Below are 18,972 nucleotides of genomic sequence, written 5' to 3'. Positions count from 1 at the left end.
CGCGGCCACGCGCCGAGCCCGCCCCCTAGCGGCGCGCTCTAACCAATGGGAAGCCGCGCTGCTCCCTCGCGCCCCTCCTCACCGCGTGACCTTCCTGCTCAGCGACGAGGCGATGAATTTTATTGGCTGCCGGCCCGCCAATGGGGAGCCGCGGAGGCGTCGCTCACCTGGAGACAGCGCCGCGGCCTTTATAGCGGCATGGCGCCTCTCCGCGTGCGTGTGGCTGCAGGCGCCTGTGAGGGCTGGTGACAGTGCCGAGCTGCTCTTCCTCGCTGGGCGCTGGCATCTCCCCCGTGTGCTGCCCAGCTGCCCCGGAGCGAACTGAAAACAGGCCCTGCCCCTGCGGGTCCCAGCGCAGGGCGTGAGGTGGCCTGAGGTGCTGCCTCCTCTCAGGCACAGCAGCAAGCTCAGAACTGCCGCTGAGATAATTTTCTTCAAGTGACTGACCAAATTTCAATCCGATGTCTTTTTAATTCAAGCCCTACTGGTTTCACACCCAAATTTCTAGGCCTTGCCTCCTCCTCGTGTTCCCAGTGACCTCCATCATCTGTCTGCCTTCCTGTCTGGGCCCAGTGCTCCCAGGACAGAGTGAAATGGGGTGAGGCATTCCCCAGGCCGGGTGCCGCCTTGCCCCTTGGTTAACACGGGAAACATCAGCCGAGGAGGCCGTCTCGGAGGCTGAGGTGAGGATGAGCCAGGCGTGACCCTCGGGACTGCCATCCAGCGAAGAGATGGGGTCTCCTTGCTGGCCTGTTAACGCTGCTTTTCTCTGCTGCTGGGCCCTCTGTCCTTCCACGGAGAGCCGAGCTGACTGCGCCAGGCTGCACCACCCGGCCGAGGCCAAGGGAGGGCAGCAGATGTCTAACTTTTCTCCGAGGGAGACAGGCTGTCTACAGATGCAGGATTGAGCCACAAACGCTGTGTTTTGGGATGTGGCGGGAGGCCCAGTGGGCTGGGAAGCCCGTTTTGAGGGCCGAAGGGTCGCAGGCTTACTGCATCTTGCCTGGAGGGGCTTCTTCGTGCATGATAGAGGCTGCGAAGGACTGATCAGAGTGAGGTGTCCTTGTTCTCATGAAGGAAAGGGCATGGCCTGGCCCTCACAGGTCCCAAGTTGGGCTTTGAGCAGACCCTGAGCAAGAGGCTCAGGGGCTTGGCAGGGGAGAGATGCTCTTACTCCTAGGCTCTTCTTGATCCCTGGAGCTAAACGGCCATAACCTGTGAGGTGCAGTGCCCAGGCTGGGCCATACAGGGCTGGTGCAGGGGTTGCTCTGGAGCTGTCAGATGGTGGGTGAGCAGGACACTTCCTTGTCCTGCCACAGCAGTCCTTTTCAGTCCCCCCTCAGTGGCAATGCCCTGGTGCTAGGCCACCCAAAATCCCTTGTGAAACGTTCTCCCTGCAACAGGGGCCACATCCAAGCTCTCTCTAATTCACAGCCCCCAGTTCACCTGCACTGCTTTCCCTGCCCTCGTCCCCACCATGTTCAGCCCTTCCTGTAGCCAGGGAGTGGTACTGTTAGTCTTGTTTCTGCCTCTCCTGGGGATCGTGACCCACACCTTTGCCACTTACCACCCCCTATTCTGCCTCTACCCTACCGCAGAGTAGCTGTGGTTGCACTTGGCCTTGAAATGCGGCACCTCCAGTCAGGAGGGACCTGCTGGGCCTTTGCCATCAAGACCTGGCTCCTGCCTGATCCAGCCTGGGATTTGTCCTGTTCCTGGCTCTGCTGAAAGACCCATCTCCCCCAGCTGTGGTTCACACAGGGTCTCCTGCACAAAGGGACTCTCCTCTCCCCCATAACCCCAGCTGGGATCACAAGGGACGAGCGCTTCCCATTAGTGAAGATCCTCACAAACTTTGTTGCTTGTGAGCAGGAAGGTGATGCCAGCTTTCAAACAGCATCCAAATGTGGGTGCTCTCAGAGGCTTCCTCACAGCTCCAGCTCACGCTGTGTCCCAAGCCCGCACCCCAGAAGCTGCGTTCCTGCAGCACAGATGCACTCTGCTACAGCCAGAGGCATGCAGCAGAGCTGGGATGAGGGCATGGGCTTGGCGCTCTCCCCTTCCCCACAGCTCCGTCATCGGAGAGCACAAGTGGTGAGGAAGGGACATCTGGCTCGTAGGGGTGGCTTGGCCATAACCATACTTTTTACAGTGCTTTTCCTTCAGAAAGAATCTTGAGGAGTAAAAATGCAAAATATTTAATGAAATAATTAAATAATTAATGAAAAGAAAGTATTTAAACTGCAAAGTCAAGCCCTGAAAAGTCAGAACATACCAGGATGTGGGTGACCCCAATTTCTAGGTCTCTGAGACGCCTGCAGCTCCTCTCAGACCTCCCAAGCCACTGTGATCTGTGCTCAGCCCGCGGGGAGGAAACAGCAATGTGCCAAGGTCAGATCTGTGGCAGGGCCGTAACTGCCTCCTCTCAGGTTCCCACCGGATGTGTTGAGCATCCCTGTGTGGGATTTTTATTTTGCAAAAGGAGTTGTTTGGGGCCACACAGCGAAGGAGGCTATTATTTTTCCTACCTTGTTTGCTGCAGATGTTGGCAAAACAGGTCCAGCATGTTTCCCCAGGCACGTGCATCCTCTGTGGTGGCTTAGTAACTTAACCGAGCACCTCAGCAGGTGACTGGGACCTGTGCACCTTGCAGAACAGGAGATGCCATGGGAGCCTGACAGACACGATACAGCCAGCGTCTGCCCGCCCGGTGGGTGAGTGAGGCTGCTTTGGGGTTTCTGGACCTTGGCAGCATTATGCATCCGTGTCGGGGGGGTCCTAGGATTTAATTCTGGCTCTGTCCCCAAGTCTTTATCTCTCCAGCTCTCTTATCTGGCACAGAGAAATAATGCGCTCGTGTAATGGCAGCGATAGGGAGCTACGCTTATTAATGGCAGGGAAGCGGGAGCTGCAGGGAGGTGAATTGGTGCTTATTCTGCATGGGCCGTGCTGAGGCAGGAGCTGCACGTAAAGGGGGCTGAGGAGAGCTGCCTCACCCCCAGCCACGTGTGGAAGAGGCCGGGATCCTCTGCGAAAGGTGACGGGCGCCTGCCGAAACAGAGGTGCCTCGTCACAGGCAGCGCGGCGGCTGCCTCGGCTGCCCTCGCTGGATCTCTCCCTTGGCTCTGCAGCAGTCACGGCTCCCCAGGGAGAGCCAGTGCGGAGCGCGCAGCACACCCCTCGTGCCCTATTGCGGCAGCCCCGTCCCAACGTGTGTCCCGCGCGGGCAGCACCCGTACGTGTGCCCGAGGTGCCTCTGGCTTGGGCTCCTTCCAGCTGGCCTGGCTCGGCGATGGGCTTTGCTCTGGCCCAGCTGCAAAGCAGGAGCCTCCCAGGCCATCTCGCAGGCACCCGTCCCTCCTCACAGGCTGTCCCCCTGCCTGGCACTGGCACTGCTCCGCTGGGCACAGTCCGGGCGCTGGGAGATGGGATCCGGCGTGGTTCCTGGCACAAAACCCCTTGGGGCCTTGCTGCGAGCTCCCTCAGAGGCGAGCCGAGCTGCGGTGCGGTGCAGACCCCAGCTGTCACACGCTTGTGCCTGGTCTGGTGATGCCCTCCGGCATGTCCCCGTGCCAAAGGCTTGCTCTCCTATCGCCAGGCACGCTCAGGGAGGCAGGTCCGCAAGGCGGGTAGGGACAACGCAGGGCCTGGCTTGGGGCTGCCTTGCGCGGGGCAGGCTGTGCAGGGGTGCGCTGAGTTTGCTCAGTATCAATTCTCCTTCCCCTGGAGCGAGGGGTGGGGAGGGGGGGCGAAAGGGAGAAATCGCCAACCCTCCCCCAGGCCCATTCGCCCCTCCAAAAAATCAGCGGCTGCGGCAGGTGCCGCCGGGGCTGCAGCGCTGCGCCTGGAGCCGCCCCCGGGGGCAGCGGGGCCGGCCGGAGCCCTGCCCGCCGGGGCGGGAGTGGAGGCGGGGGGTGGCGTTTGCGGCTCAATAACGCCCCGGAGAAGTTGCAAACGGCAGAGAGAGAGAGAAAAAAAAAAAAAAAAAAAACCCACACCAACCCCTCCTGCAGCTTCGCTTCCTGCCGAGCCGAGCCGAGCCTGCAGCAGCAGCAGCAGCAGCAGCAGCAGCAGCAGCGGCCGCAGCGCGCCCCGGGCAGCGCGGCCCGGCGGCGGCGGCGGCAGCGCCATGGGCAACGCGGCCGGGGGCATGGAGGGGGCGGCGGGCCGCGAGAGCCGGGCCCCGGCGCCGGGCGCCGCCTCGCCGCCGCGCCCGCCGCCGCCCGCCCGGCAGCCCATGCCCGCCGCCGCCGAGCTGGAGGAGCGCTTCGGCCGCGTCCTGGTGAGTGGGGCCGGCGGGCGGGCGGGGGGGGAAATCCACCCCCCACCTTCCCCGAGCTGCTTGGCTTCACCCCCCCCCCCCATTTTTTTTTCCTTCCTCCTCACCTCCTGCGCTGGTGCCTCCTCCTCCTCTCCGTTACTCATGGGGACTCCCAAGCCCGCCTGGGGGATGCCCCGAGCCCCCGCGTGCTTCACTGCCTCGGGTAACCTTCGCAAAAGTGCACCTGAGCCCCAGGGTCTTCGGGCTCCCGCCTCCTCCCCCCCCGCCCCCCAGCCTCCATTCCCCGAAGCAGCCGGCATCCGGCTCCGAAAGCGCGGGGTGCTGCTGACCGGGCTCGGAGCCTGCCGCAGGCCCCGGCGGCGGGCGGGCGGGCGGCGAGCGCTGCCAGCCTCCCGTGCTGCAGCGAGCTGGTGCCGCAAATATCAAAAACGGCTTCGTTCACCTACTGCCCGTCTGCCTGATGTTCCCCTTCGGCGCATCCCAGGCAGCTGCAGCTTCTCGCATCCTACCTCCTCCGTGGCTCGGCCGGGGGAAGAGCGGGGTGGGGGGGAGGGAGCAGGTGCTCCCCGGGGGGGCCGGGCAGGGAAGGCCCTCACAGGCAGCCCCGAAACGCTCGGGAGGAAGGAGCTAAAGGAGATTAGCCAAGTGCCGGCGACTAGCGAGCCTGGGCTGAGCTGGCCGCTCCCCCCCGTCCTTGAGAGGCGCTGGATGGCAGTGACCTTCGCTGTCCAGCCGCTGGCCGCGGTCCTCGCGCACATGCCCTCCTGGGCGTGCAGCGCTCTGTCCTTGCGCTTTGAACCTCTCGGAGCTCGGAGGAGCAAAAGCAGCACAAATCCCCTTCCTGCATCAGCTCTGCGCTTTGGGCAGGAGTGGGAGGACGGGAAGGCTCTGCCGTTGAAGGTCACGGTCGCGTGGCTGGTGCTCTCCGTAAAGCTCGGCAGCGTGGGGCCGGGCACGAGAGGCCAGCTGGGAATTCACCGGCGGCAGGGATATGCTCGCTGCTTGAATCCCCTTCCCCTCCCTCGACGCAGTGCCCAGAGCCTATCCGACAACCCGAGCCGCAGACTGCCTCTGCGAGCCGGCCAGAAGCTGCTCTCCTGCAGCCGGGGCCCTGGGCTCCTGCGGTGCCCGTTACACGCCGAGGTCCAGGGGCACCGGCGCGAAGCAGCGCTCGCGCCGTGACCTGAGCCGGCCCCTGCCCGCCTGACCCCCGTGCAGCTTATTGGCAAGCTTTTCCGTCTCGCGGCGGTTCGAGAAGGATTACCGGGCACGGGCATCGCGGCCGCGGCGTCTGCTTTGCTGGCGGCTGCAGACCGTCGCTGCGCTGCCCGTGGAGAGCGTCTGCTTTCGCCCCGCGAGACGCCGTGGGGGCCGCTGCAAAGGGACCCGCCACGCGGGGAGCTTCGGAGAGCGCCGGGACGAGGCCGCGATGGGGGGCGGGGGGTTCGCCCCCGTGATTTTGCCGGCCCCCCGCGTGGCCCCAGGCTGAGCTTGTGGCTGCGCCTGTAATGGCTCCGGGGTGACGCACGCGGTGGCTGCGGGAGGCAACCGGCAGCTGGGGACTCCGGGGCGCTTCGCCTGCCGCAGCGAGGCCCCAGGAAGTGTCGCTTTCCGCCGACGTGACGGGGCCTGCGAGCGCTCCGAGAGCTTCCAAATCCTAACCAGAGACCTGATGGAGACGGGCAAAGCGGTGGCGCGAAGCCTCCTGGGGCTGCAAACCATCCCGATCCCAAGGGAAAGGCCTGCGAGGGAGCGAAGAGGCCAGCGCCCCGCTTTTGGCGGCACGGCGACTGCGCGCCTTGTGCAACTGGATGTCCCAATCTCTCTTCCTCCTTTCGCAGGCTCCCTTCCTCCTCTCTCGCGGCGGGATCGCCAACGGGAAGTTGGGGGCAGCGCTGCCCGTGCCGGTGCCGGCGCAAGCCTGCTTCTGCCTGCGTTATCCGGACTGAGAGCGCTGCTTGGGGGGGGAAACGGGGCAGGAACGCCCGGGATCGCTCTCCTCGGCCTCCCGGAACAAATTAGCTGCTCTGGCATGAGAGTGGCCTTGAATTCCCAAATCAACCTGCCCCGGGGGGGGGGGGGAATCCGGGATGTCCCGGCATCGTCATTTTATTCCGGATAGGGTACCGAGTGGGTGCCGTCCTGCCTGTGCCGGTTGGGTCCCTGCGCACCAATCCAGTGAGGCCTGTGGATTTGGGAATCTCCAGCTGCTCAGGGCATCCCTGCGGATCCGGGGTTGTGCTAGGATGGGGGCAAAGAGCGGGATTGCTCTTGCCCGAGGGTTTGCTCCTAGATGCCGGCGGGCGGCTCCTCTGCTCCGCAGGGCCACAGGCCGCCAAGGGCTTTGCTACGGCTTATCCAGGGATCCGGAAGAGAGACCGGCTCCGTCTGAAAAGGCAGAGACCTGAGCACTGCCTCTGGACCTCCGGGGAGCCCGGTGGAAAAGCTCCTCCGGAAGATGCCGCTCTCGCTTCGGAAGAGCGAGCGCTCCGTAGGGCAGGGATCAAAAGCTGGGACGCCTCCAAATTGGTTGCTGCTGAAGGATCCTCATCTGCAAGGAGCCGGGCCAGGGAGCTGATCCGGTGGAAAACTCACCTGGCGAAGGAAAAAAAAAAACTCAAACCCCTGCAAAAACGATGCCTGGATCGGTGCCCACGTGGCAGCAGGAGAAACGCAGCTTCTGCTCGTTCCTAAAATAGAGCCGGGAGCGGCGAGCGGAGGCCGCGGCCGCCCGTCCCGTAGCGGCTCCTTGGCCTGGCGGCGGCGGCGGCGGGCAGGCGGGCGGCCTCCGCCGGGGCATCCGGAGCCCCCGTCGGCGAGGGCTCGGCGTCCCGAGGAGGAGGAGGAGCGGGCTCTTGGTCTCTGTCCGCCGGGGCGCTCTCTCTGCCCCGGCTCCGGGAGGACCCTCCGCTCGGGTCCCGCCGCCGCTCCGAAATCCCGCGCCGCTGCCTCGCCGGCGGGAAGTAGTTTCGGCAGCGGATCGGGGCGCACGGGGTAGGGGGCGGCGGGGGTGGCGGGTGGGTGGGTGGGTGGGTGGGGAGCCGCTTCCTGCGCCGTGCCGTGCCGCCCGCGCCGGGAGGAAAAGCAACCGCCGCCGGGTTTCGACCCGCCCGGTGCCACATCCTGCCGGCGCGCGCGGATGCGAACACGGCTTGCGGACGTCGCCGGAGGTGAACACGGGTTTCGGTGCGGTCGCCGACGCTCCGGCCGCCTCCGCGGAGCCTTCGGCAGGGCCGGGCGGGCCGAGGCTCGGGAGCCTCCGAGCGACCGGCCCGCGGTCGCGCCGGTGCCTGGCCCCGACGCCCGTCTCCCCGCAGAGCTCCATGAACCTGCCCCCGGATAAGATGAAGCTGCTCAACCAGTACGACAACGAGAAGAAATGGGAGCTCGTCTGCGACCAGGTGAGGCCCCAAGCGCCACGGCACGGCGCCGGGATTCCCCTTTCCGAGACGGCACGGCTCCGTAAACCTGACGAAACGCTCGCGGGCGTCCGGCTCGTGCCCCAACCCTTCCCGCCGCCCTCGGCAGGAGCGGTTCCAGGTGAAGAACCCGCCGGCCGCCTACATCCAGAAGCTGAAGAGCTACGTGGACACGGGCGGCGTGAGCAGGAAGGTGAGGTGCCACCGCCGCCGCGTGCCCCTCGCCGCCGCCGCGGGGGCCCGGCGCCGACGGCTCTCCCCACCCCTCCCACCCCAGTTCAAGAGGCGAGCGCAGGAGTCGACGCAGGTGCTCCGGGAGCTGGAGATCTCCTTGCGCACCAACTACATCGGGTAAGGACGGGGACGCCGGCCTGGCGCCCGGCCCCCGTTTCGGTTTGACCCCCGGTGCCGGAGCCGTGGCGGAAGGAGGCGGGAGGGCCGCGGGGGGCACCCTCGGGCTCACGGCGTCTCCCTGTCGGCGCCGCTCGCCAGCTGGGTCCAGGAGTTCCTCAACGAGGAGAACAAGGGGTTGGACGTGCTGCTCGAGTACCTGGCCTTCGCCCAGTGCGCCGTCGCGTAAGTGCCCGGCACGGCCCGCGCGGCGCCGGCGAGGAGCTGCTCTCCCCGCGCGCCCGTCCCCGACGTTCCCCGTCCCTCCCCCCCTCACTGCCCCGGGGCCCTCTTGCAGGTACGACATGGAGAACGCGGATAACGGGAGCCCCGGTTCGGACAAGGGCAAATCCCTGGAGCGTTCGGTGGAAGACCTGAGCAAAAGCAACTCGTCGTCCCCGACGCAGGGCTCCTCCAAAGCGCGGCACCTCACCGTCAGGTAGGGCGCGCGGCCCGGCGCCTTCCCCGCTCGCCGCCGGCACCCGCTCGCTGCCCCCCGCCCCCCCCTTCTCCCGGCCGCCCACCCGCCCCGGCCCCGCAGGGAGACGCAGGCCTGGCCCCCCCCGCCCCCCCCAGCAGCGCCCGCCGGCGGCAAAAGCTGCGTGTGCCGCAGCTCCTCGGAGCTTGGCAGGGCAGAAAACCGGAGCTTTTCCCCAGTGGGGAACCAAAAAAAAAAAAATAATAATGAAAAAAAACCCCAATTCCCCCACTGCTCCGGAGGGTTGAAACCCGCGGCGAAGGTTGAAGGTTAAACGGGCCTGCGGCGCCGGGGCGGCCGGCTCGCGCTTGCGGCTGCTAAACCCCGCGCCGCCGTCTTAACGCCGCTCTTCTCTTGCACGCTGCCGGCGGACGTGCCGCACGGTAGGTGACGGGGGCCGCGGCCGCCCGCCCGCCCCCCCGGTGCCGTGGCGCCGGTCCCCGCAGGAGGTGTCGGCGCCCCGGCCAGGGCGAGCCCGAGGGGTGTCCCCCACTGTCCCCGGGGTGGGAGACGGCGCCCGTAGCGTGTGCGCCGGGGGTGGTGGTTTGGGGGGGGGGGAGTTTGGGGCTGCTCAGCGTCCCCGTCCCCTCCTCCCCGCTCCAGGGACAGGCCAGGAGCCCCCCCCACCCCAGCCCGCTGCCCCCGCCGCCGGGGTGGTGGCAGGCCTCGGAGGGTCGTCGCGCGCCCCGTGTCCCCTGCCCGTGCCCCGCCAGCCGGCCGTCCCGCGGGGCCGCGCCGGAGCCCTGTTTCTCCCTCCTGTCCTGCAGGCTCTAACGCTGCTCCAGCTGCTGCCTCGCCAACCAGCACCTCCACACCCTCCTCCACCGCGTCCACCCCAGCGTCCCCTGCGGCGCCCCTCGCAGCGACGGGGCCGGTAGCCCCAGGTCACCCGGCAGCTCCTATACGCCCCGGTGAGCCTCCGAGACTGTCCCCCGGGGGGACGTGCCCGCCCGCCTCTCCCGCTTGCCCCCGCGCCGCTCGCCCGCGGCTCTGTCCCCCCCCCCTCGGCCCACCCGCCCGCCCGCCTCGCTTGCGCTGCGCCCCCGCCGCTGCGCCCGCCGGCCGCCCCGGCTCAGTCGCCCTCTCGCCCGCCCAGGCTCAACCCCGCGCACAGCAGGAAGGCGCTGAGGAACTCGCGCATCGTCAGCCAGAAGGACGACGTGCACGTCTGCATCATGTGCCTCCGCGCCATCATGAACTACCAGGTGGGACCCTCCTCGCGGCCCTCTCTGCCTGGGCTCCCCCAGGACCCCCCCACCCCGGCCTGGCACCTCGCCACGGCGCTGGGGTGCCCCCCTCCCGTGGGCTCGGCACCATCCCCCACGCTCCCGTGGGACGAGCGTTGGCAGGGGACGTGCCAGCAGTGGTGACACCCGGGTGCTCCGTGGGGCTGGGGTCCCCGAGCATTGCCTGGCTGGGGCTGAGAAGATGCAAGACCCCCGTTAACGCTCTTTTTTTTCACCCCAGTCTGGCTTCAGCCTCGTGATGAACCACCCGGCCTGCGTCAACGAGATCACGTTGAGCCTCAACAACAAGAACCCGAGGTAGGACCCCCTGCAACGCCGGCCCCGCGGCCGCTCGCCTGCCCGCCCGCCGCCCGGGCCCCGCTCACGCCCCGTGAGTGTCCCTGCAGGACCAAGGCGCTCGTCCTGGAGCTGCTGGCCGCTGTGTGCCTGGTTCGAGGCGGCCACGACATCATCCTCGCCGCCTTCGACAACTTCAAGGAGGTGAGTCGCCCATCCGCGGTGGCCGGAAGTCTCCGCAGGACATCCCAGGAGGATGCTCAGTGAGAAGCTGAGTCCCAGGCTCCAGCTGGGCTTGTGCCTCAGTTTCCCTATGTGCCATAGAGCCTTGCTCACCGTCCTCCTTGAGCACCCTGAGTCCTGAAAACACCCGTTTTACCCCTACCCACCCTGGACCCTCCACTCTGGCCTGTGCCAGGCATCAGGCTTGATGCCCGGGTGCCAGAGCAAATCCCTGGGGCCGGCAGCGGGGAGCCGGGCACGGGCCATGCGGGAAGGTCTGCTTTCGGCTCACGGCACGGCCGTCTCAGCATCTCTCGGTGCTCCCTTGCACCCCGTACGCCCCGATGCGGCCGAGCTCGGACCCGCGTGCCCCATGCTGTCCTGGTGTGCTGGGCACAGCCCATCCCAGAACCTCTTCTCCGAATTCCTGGGTGACACCCATGTGCCAAGCTCCTCCAAGGGGGTTTCAGTCCAGCACCGTCGCCTCCGACACTAGGACAGGCGGAGACATCCGCGCCCTCGGTGTCAGGGCTGAGTGCTCTCCTCCCACCCCAGGTCTGCGGCGAGAAGAACCGCTTCGAGAAGCTGATGGAGTATTTCCGAAACGAAGACAGCAACATCGACTTCATGGTGAGGCCTGGGGCGGGCCAGCCGAGGCGCCGGGAGCTGTCGGGCCACCCGTGCCGACCGTCCTTCCGCCCGGCCCGCAGGTCGCCTGCATGCAGTTCATCAACATCGTGGTGCACTCGGTGGAGAACATGAACTTCCGCGTGTTCCTGCAGTACGAGTTCACCCACCTGGGGCTGGACGAGTACCTGGAGGTGGGTGAGGTTGTGCCGAGCCCCCCGTCGGCCCCGGCTGATCCGTGGCCGGGGCCGTGACAACGTTGCCGGCTCTCTCGCCGCAGAAGCTGCGTCTCACGGAGAGCGACAAGCTGCAGGTGCAGATCCAGGCCTACCTGGACAACGTCTTCGATGTGGGTGCCATGCTGGAGGACACGGAGACCAAGAACGCCGTGCTGGAGCACATGGAAGAGCTGCAGGAGCACATCGCCCAGGTGCGGCCGGGGGCGGCGCGTGGGCAGGGGACTGCCGCGCACCGGCTGCGCGCGGGGGCTCCGGCGGCGCTGACGCAAGCCCCGCGCGGGGCGGGAGGCAGGGCTGGCTCCGTCGCTCCCTCTGGGGTGGGGTGGGGGAGTGGAGAGCAACGGGCGCCTCGTCCTCCCGCAGCTGACGGAGAAGCTGCAGGATGCGGAGAACGACTCCATGGCCAAGATAGCGGAGCTGGAGAAGCAGCTGAGCCAGGCGCGCCGGGAGCTGGAGGCGCTGCGGGTGAGCCCCGCGCCGCGGGTGCCTGCCGCTCGGCACCTTCGGGTGCCCCGAAGGGTTCCCCGCAGGGGAGGACCCTGCGCCGGCCGGACCGGGGGCGGGAGGGGTGACGCGCCGGGCTCTGTCGCCGCGCAGGAGCAGCTGAGCCCGCCGCGGCCGCCCAGCCCGCCGCGGCCCCACGACTCGTACCGCCTGGCCCTGGAGCGCCGGCTGGCCGAGCTGGAGGAGAAGGGCTTGGTGCACATCCTGCGGGGGCCCGACGGCGACGTCGCCATCGAAATCGTCCCCGTCGTCATAGAAACCGCTGCGGCCCCCGTGGGGACTGGAGGCAGCGGCGGCGGCGGCGACGCAGGTAGCGCGGGCGACGGGAGGGACGGACCGTCTCCGGCAGGGACCCCTTTCGCCATGGGGAGCCCGGCCCCCTGGCTCCAGTGCGGAGGTCTTTGGCACCGCCACGGAAACCGCGGGGACGTGTCTGGGGACGCGGAGCCGGGCTGGGAGGGGGCGGCGGGGTCCTGGCCGGCAGCGGCTCACCCCCCTTTCCTTTCTGCTGCAGATGCTCCGGCTCCGCCGCCGTGTCCCCTGCCAGCGCTGCCTGCCACCCCGCCGCCGCCGCCGCCGCTGCCCGAGGCCGGTCCCCCGGCCCCCTTGGTGCCCCCCGCGCCCCCACTGCCCGCCGCTGTCCCGCCACCACCTCCCCCTCCACTGCCAGGTGCCGCTGTACCCCCCCCACCGCCACCGCCGCCGCCGCCGCCCCCCACGGGGCCGGACGGGCCCGTCTCCCCGCCGCCGCCGCCACCGCCGCCCCTCGGTGGGGAGCCCCCATCCGGGCTGGATGCACCCCCCGCCGCTGGTTCAGGTGAGTCTGGCTCCAGGGACGGCGGGGACGTCCTCCGGGCGAGGGGATGGATGTGCAGGGATGGCCCACTGCGGAGGAGGGTAGGTGGGTGTCCCCCCTCCACACCCACCATGACGCTGCCCCCTGTCTTGCCCTGCAGTGAAGGTGAAGAAACCGATCCAGACCAAGTTTCGCATGCCCGTCTTCAACTGGGTGGCGCTGAAACCCAGCCAGATCGATGGCACCGTCTTCACCGAGCTCAACGACGAGAAGGTGCTGCAGGTGAGGCTGTCACCTCGCACCCATGCCCACATCTCAACCGTGCCCACATTGCACCCATCTGTGGTGTCACTGGTTTGCACAGCTTCAGCCTTAGAGGAGCCTCGGAGCAGCTCTTTGGTGTCCTGGAGAGGGACAACATGGGATCTGCTGGATGGGGAGTCCTACCCTTATCTCCTCGCCCCATCCTCATTCCCTTGCTCCGTTTTGATCTCTTGCTCTGTCTTCGTCCCCTCATCCTGTCCATGTCTTCTTGCCCCATTGTTGTCCCCTGGCCCCTTCCTCCTCTCCTCACCCTGTCCTTGTCCCCTTGCCCTGCCTCATCCCCTCACCCCATCCTTGTTGCATCCGTCCTGTGCTCCCTCCATCCCTGCTCCTGCGGCCTCTCCGCGCCGTGCCCTCAGCCCCGTCTCCCCACAGGAGCTGGACATGAGTGACTTTGAGGAGCAGTTCAAGACCAAGGCCCAGGGCCCCGGCCTGGACCTCAGTGCCCTCAAAGCCAAGGCCACGCAGAAGGCCCCAAGCAAGGTGACCCTCATTGAGTCTAACCGGGCCAAGAACCTGGCCATCACCCTCCGCAAGGGTGGCCGCAGCATCCAGGACATCTGCACAGCCATCGAGACGTGAGTGTTCCCTTGCAGGCGAGGCTGGGCCGAGTGCAGGGATGGAAGGTGGAATGGGGTCAGATGGGGCTGTAGACCCTAAACCACCATCCAGTCCCTAAGCAAGGGAGGGCTGAGTGCTGATGGCCCTGGGGTGCTGTGGAGCTCTACACTGGGTGACAGCAGAGCCTGGAGGGAGGTGGCGGGGGGCAAAGAGGGTGTCTCACCACCCACTGTCCCCTGCCAGGTATGACCAGCAAGCCCTGAGCCTTGACTTCTTGGAGCTGCTGCTGCGCTTCCTGCCCACTGAGTATGAGCGGACACTCATCTCCAAGTACGAGCGGGACCAGCAGCCGGCAGAGGAGCTCTCGGACGAGGACCAATTCATGATCAGGTTCAGCAAGATCCCACGCCTGGCTGAGCGCATGAACGTCATGATCTTCTTGGGCAACTTTGGCGACACGGCCCAGCTGCTCATGCCGGTAGGGGCAGGCGCGCGGGCGCTGGGTGGCGTGGGGCTGTGGTAGGGAAGGCAGCTGCGTGGACCCCGCATTCAGGAGAGCCCCTGGGCAGCGCGGGGGCTCATGGGGCTGGTCATGGCGGGCCGAGAAGGTGTCGTGCAGAGCCTCATGTGCTTCTCCTGCCGCCCACAGCAACTCAACGCCATCATCGCCGCCTCCATGTCCCTCAAGTCCTCCACCAAGCTGCGCAACATCCTTGAGGTGAGGGGTGCGGGACGGCAACTCTGACAAGGGCCATCTGGGCGTGCTGGGTGCTGCCAGGGTGGAGGCGATGCTGGTCTGCCCTGTCCCATGGACTCTGCACCCCTGGGTGGCCCCCTCCATTCCACTGGGAGCAGCTCCCTCCCCAGTCAGTGCCAGGGCTGGGACACCCCCTCGCTGGTGGGCTCGGCCTCCCGGCAGGTTCTGGCGCTGCCCGAGCCCGTGCATCTCTGCAGATCGTCCTGGCCTTTGGGAACTACATGAACAGCAGCAAGCGCGGGGCGGCCTACGGCTTCCGGCTGCAGAGCCTTGACGCGGTGAGTTCAGTCGGGGACTGCTGATGGGGCTCCCCTGTGGGTCCTGCTGTGTTGAGGGGTGAGGTGGTGCACAGATATACTGTCACTGCCTGGGGACCAGCTGTGGGGATACAGGGACCAGCCACGGGGACAAAAGGACATGGGGACCAGCTGTGGGGATGGAGGGACACAGGGAGTTGCTAAAGGGATGGAGGGACACAGGGAGGAGACATGAGGATGGAAGGACGTGGGGACCAGCTATGGTGACAGAGGGACATGGGGACCATCTACAGGGATGGAGGGACTCAGAGATGAGCTATGAGGACAGACAGATGCAGGGACCAGTTTTGGGGATGGAGGAACATGGGGACCAGCTGGTGGGATGGAGGGACCTGAGGACCAGCCATAGGGATGGAGGGATGCAGGGACCAGGTGTGGTGGCAGTGGGATGGAGGACCATCCATGGGGACAGAGGGATGCTGGGGCCTGCCTGGGGCATGGGGCAGGGGGAACTGGAGAGGCGGGAGGAGAGATGAGGGCAGCCCCAGCCTGATGCCACTCGCTCCTAGCTGCTGGAGATGAAGTCAACAGACCGGAAGCAAACGTTGCTGCATTACTTGGTGCGGGTGATCATGGAGAAGTACCCGGAGCTGACCGGCTTCCACACCGAGCTGCATTTCCTGGACAAGGCGGGCACAGGTAGCGTGTGCAGGTTCGGGGGCCGTGGCGGGCCGCAGCCCTGGCCGCAGTGGCTCTGTCCTCTGACACCGGCTGCTCCTCGCCCTCCCCGCAGTGTCCCTGGACAGCGTGCTGCAGGACATGCGGAGCCTGCAGCAGGGCATGGAGCTGACCCGCAAGGAGTTCATGCGGCAGGACGACAGCCTCGTGCTCAAGGACTTCCTCAAGGCCAACTCGGAGGTGATGGAGAAGCTGCAGGCTGACAGCAAGACCGCCAAGGTGGGTGTGCGGGGCAGGGTGACAAGGGAGCCGGCTGGGAGCCGCGGGGGAGGCCGGGACGGGCGAGGCGATGGGCGATGGGGTGCTGCTGCCTGGCCGTCCAGACCCGCGTGGCTCTGCCCGCAGGAGGCGTACGAGTCGGCCGTGGAGTACTTCGGGGAGAACCCCAAGACCAGCCCGCCGACCACGTTCTTCCCCATGTTCGTGCGCTTCATCAAAGCCTACAAGGTAGGATCTGATCTGGACTTTGTGGGGGACTCGGGGAGGGTCTCCCCCCCCCCAGTAAAAGCCTGCTTGAGGCTTGGGGGCTCGTCGTGGCGCTTGCTGCCGCCCGGCGAGGCGGCTGTAGCCGTCACAGCAGCGGCAGAGGCCAAGCCAGGGCGAGCCAGGGGCTGTGCGAGACGCATGGGGGGGTGGCGGGGGGGGAGTCCATGTGCCACGGTGGCAGGTGCCACGGTGGCAGGTCCCCCACTCAGCACGCCGTCCCTGCTCCTCTCCCCAGAAAGCAGAGCAGGACATCGAGCTGTGGAAGAAACAGGAGGCCGCGGCCAAAGAGGCAGAATTGAGCCCCGCCGGCGGCGAGGACCAGTTGGACGCAAAGGTACCCGGCGCGCGGTGCTTCCAGCCCGGCTCCCGCCGCACCCGGTGCTGGTGGGGCAGCCACGCTCCACCCCCAGCACGGCCGCGTTTTGGGGAGGGGGGGAAAGGCCAAATGGTTCTTTGAGCTTTGGTGAGAGGGGGAGGGAGGGATCTTGCCGGAAAAAAGAGGAGGCAGAGGCGCAGCGGGAGGAGAGGCCGGTTCACCCCGCTCTGCGCCCACCGCAGTCGCCCATCCAGAAAGCCAGGCGGCAGCAGATGGACATGATCGCTGAGCTGAAGAAGAAGCAGATGGTGAAGGAGCCCCTCATTTACGAAGGAAAAGACGGTGCCATCGAGGATATTATTTCAGGTGAGGGGCTGGGTGAAGCGCTGCAGCGGCCTCAGGGCACGGGGCACCCCGGGGTGCAGGTGGCGCCTTGCGGGGGGTGTTGGGGGGCCGCTGCTGGCTCCACGACCGGCCGCGGCAGAGCACGTACACCTGCAGCACCTTCCCGACGCGCGCAGCAGAGCTGCCGAGCGCTCTCTGGCCTGTCTCATCGCTCTTTCTCCTCTTCTGCTTCTTCCTCCTCCCTCCTCTTCCTCGCTCTCTGTCTGGATTGCTCTGCTCAGCTCTGAAAACTGTTCCTTTCACGGCCCGGACGGGCAAGCGCTCGTCCCGGCTCTTCTGCGACGCGAGCTTCAATGAGGAGAGTCCCCTCTAGCGCCTGTAGGTAACGCGGGGCCGGCCGGGCGCCGCAGCGGGTGCAGGGGGAGCCGGGGAGGCGCCGGGCTCCGGCTGCCCCCCCCGGGAACGCTTCTCCTGGGCGTCCTCGTAGGCCGGGGCAGGGAAAAGCAGCCGGGTCCCACCACGGGCACGGACAGGAGCGTTCCCGGCTTCTTGCCGGCCACGCTGGGAACCGAGCGAACCTCCGTTTTTTGTTTTTTTTTTTCTTTTTTTCCCTCCCGGCGCAGATCTGCGGAACAACCCCTACCGGCGCGCCGACAAGGGCCGCGGCAGCGCCAAGAAACGGGCTGCTGGGCAGAGCCTGCAAGTGATGCCCGACATGTCGCTGTGACCGGTGCCGGTGTCCCCCCCGCCCTGCTCCCAGCCACCTCCTGCCTCCCCGGAGCTGCCGGGACCCCGACGGGGCCCGTCCTCCCACGGCAGCTGGGACCTGCGCGGGGTTTGAACCGGGCCGGCCGGTCATGGAGCCGGGGGGGGGGGGGGTGGGGAATGGCGCCCGCTCCATGAGCTGCTCCACGCGCCAGCCCTGCGATGGGGCGCAGGGACCCCCCCCAACCCCACCACCACTACCCCCCCGGCGCTTGCTTCGCTCCTCCAGGCTGGCAGGGCCGGGGGGGACCCTCGCGGGGACTGCGGGTGGTGGTGGTGGGGAGCACAGACAGGGGGGTCGTCCCCCCCTCCCCCCCCCCCCCGGCGCAGGAGGCGAGGAGGGCTCGAGGCAGGGACCCAGGGGGCCCCTCGCTGCCCTCCCCGGCCTCGCGGAGACCCTGTCAATGCCCGATGGTCTCCCTCTGCGGCGCGGAGCCTGCTGCCAAAATCCCACCCTGGGCTCCGCACGCGTGGCCCGGAGCTGGCAGGGGTGCTAATTCACCATAGTTTTTTTTAATGTCTTCCTCAGAATTTCTCTGTGCTATGTACGACAGCAGGGGCTGGAGCACCTATGAGTTATGCAGGGTCTCAGCTGGCTCCTAAGGCTGGCTGTGGCGGGGAGCAGTGGTGGCCTGTCCCTCGCCCCAGGGAGGCTCCACAGCTACAACAACAACCATCACAGTTAAAAGGGGTGTGTGTGTGTGTGTGGGGGGGGGGGGGGGTCCCCATCTGTGAGAGGCTGCACGGCGGTACCTCACCCCGCCACGACGCGTCCGCCTCCGGGCTGGAGCCTCCGCGAGGGCCAGGAGCCCAAAGGCTGCGGGAGAGGGGTGGAGAGGCACAAATCCCCCTCCACCCCCAGCAAAAGCACCGGACGTTGTCCCTCCTCTGCCCTGCTGCGTATCAGTAAATCAGAACTGGGCACTGCCGCAATTAAAAAGCAGCTGCAGCTACTTGGTCCCAAACGGCCTCCCCGCCGCCCTCCTGCGAGGCCGCCCGGCTGCCGCGGCCGGTCGCGCCAGGCCCAGCTCTCAGACCACGGGCCGGCCTCTTTCGAAGCCAGAGCAGCGATTGCTTCCCGCTGTAATTAAGATGCTAAACGCCACCGGCTCGGTATCACCTACACAAGCGCGACGGGGAGGGAAGGGAGATGAATTTATACGAATTATAAATTATATGAATTATATGAACTTATAAATGCCTTTAAGCCAGCAGTGTAAAACATTAACTGCTAATTTGTATACATTATTTTTATATACTGAGGGCATGTTTAAGCTATAGCAAAACTGATAATAAACCAAGTCCAAGGATAAAGCTCTGGTCTGTGAGAAGGGGGGGTGAGGCTTTGGCCGTGGGTCTGCGCTGTGAGCGGGTCCCGCCTCGAGGCGGGAGGTGACCTAATGGAGGAAACTAAGAGGACCCCGAAAGAAGGGAAAAGCCAGGAGCCGGGGCTCTTCCCGGGCGCGCGCCCACGACTCGCTACGCCCGTGTTCCTGAGGACAAGGCTGTCAGAGCCGGGCCGACCGCCCCGACACCTACCCCAGCTCGGGGAGGAGGTTACAGCTTTTTGCTGCCCACGGCGCGGAGGGAGGCGGCAGGCTACTTCCAGCCCTTTTGCCCTGCTCCGGGCCCGGGGGTGGTCGTGTGCTTCCTAAAGCCGCTCTGCACCCGTACAGCGAAGGGTGGCGAACCGTAACTGCAACCAAAACACGCTTTTCCGGGGGCAGCTGGGCGGACATCTGTCTTCGCAGTAAAAACAACGTACACACGTGACAGCAACTTGAAATCGGGGGGGGGGGTTGCATTTCAGACAAGCGACTTCACTCGCTCAGCGGCGGCGCCGGGCGTCCGCCTCGAGCCCGTCACGCTCGTTTAACGGAAACGCGCCACGCGAGCGGCAGGCGGCCGCTTTCTGCCCAAGCGCGAACGGAAACGGTCGTCGA

General features: G+C 66.6%; 1 protein-coding gene across 2 annotated transcripts; it reads left to right on the top strand.

The window, feature by feature from the left end:
* The first annotated feature begins 4,209 nt into the window (after window positions 1-4,209).
* FMNL1 (formin like 1) lies at window positions 4,210-18,343 on the top strand. Of its 2 annotated transcripts, XM_062595569.1 has the most exons (26): window positions 4,210-4,282; window positions 7,600-7,683; window positions 7,811-7,894; window positions 7,979-8,052; window positions 8,194-8,277; window positions 8,390-8,530; window positions 9,666-9,774; window positions 10,037-10,113; window positions 10,203-10,296; window positions 10,870-10,944; window positions 11,025-11,135; window positions 11,222-11,371; window positions 11,544-11,645; window positions 11,778-11,994; window positions 12,199-12,501; window positions 12,641-12,762; window positions 13,180-13,382; window positions 13,609-13,843; window positions 14,015-14,083; window positions 14,320-14,400; window positions 14,949-15,078; window positions 15,173-15,336; window positions 15,463-15,564; window positions 15,839-15,937; window positions 16,174-16,285; window positions 16,888-18,343. In XM_062595569.1, exons 1-26 carry the CDS (start codon window positions 4,238-4,240, stop codon window positions 16,989-16,991), a joined length of 3,171 nt encoding a protein of 1,056 aa, XP_062451553.1. In that variant the 5' UTR covers window positions 4,210-4,237; the 3' UTR covers window positions 16,992-18,343. The 2 variants fall into 2 exon arrangements, with proteins under 2 accessions (XP_062451553.1, XP_062451554.1); XM_062595570.1 differs by lacking the exon at window positions 4,210-4,282 and having other exon boundaries at window positions 7,524-7,683; window positions 16,162-16,285.
* Window positions 18,344-18,972: the final 629 nt, after the last annotated feature.

Source organism: Rhea pennata, chromosome 26 (genome assembly GCF_028389875.1).
Source record: "Rhea pennata isolate bPtePen1 chromosome 26, bPtePen1.pri, whole genome shotgun sequence".
Lineage (NCBI taxonomy): Eukaryota > Metazoa > Chordata > Aves > Rheiformes > Rheidae > Rhea > Rhea pennata.
Note: the sequence above shows the minus strand (reverse complement) of the source record. Positions and strands in the feature narration are given on the sequence as shown.

Excerpts from the sequence above, each read along its gene's own strand:
- FMNL1 (XM_062595569.1), top strand. The coding sequence starts at position 4,238 with ATGCCCGCCGCCGCCGAGCTGGAGGAGCGCTTCGGCCGCGTCCTG. Across the intron at positions 8,531-9,665 it reads GCGCGGCACCTCACCGTCAG|GCTCAACCCCGCGCACAGCA; the intron begins GTAGGGCGCGCG and ends TCGCCCGCCCAG. Across the intron at positions 10,945-11,024 it reads ACAGCAACATCGACTTCATG|GTCGCCTGCATGCAGTTCAT; the intron begins GTGAGGCCTGGG and ends CCCGGCCCGCAG.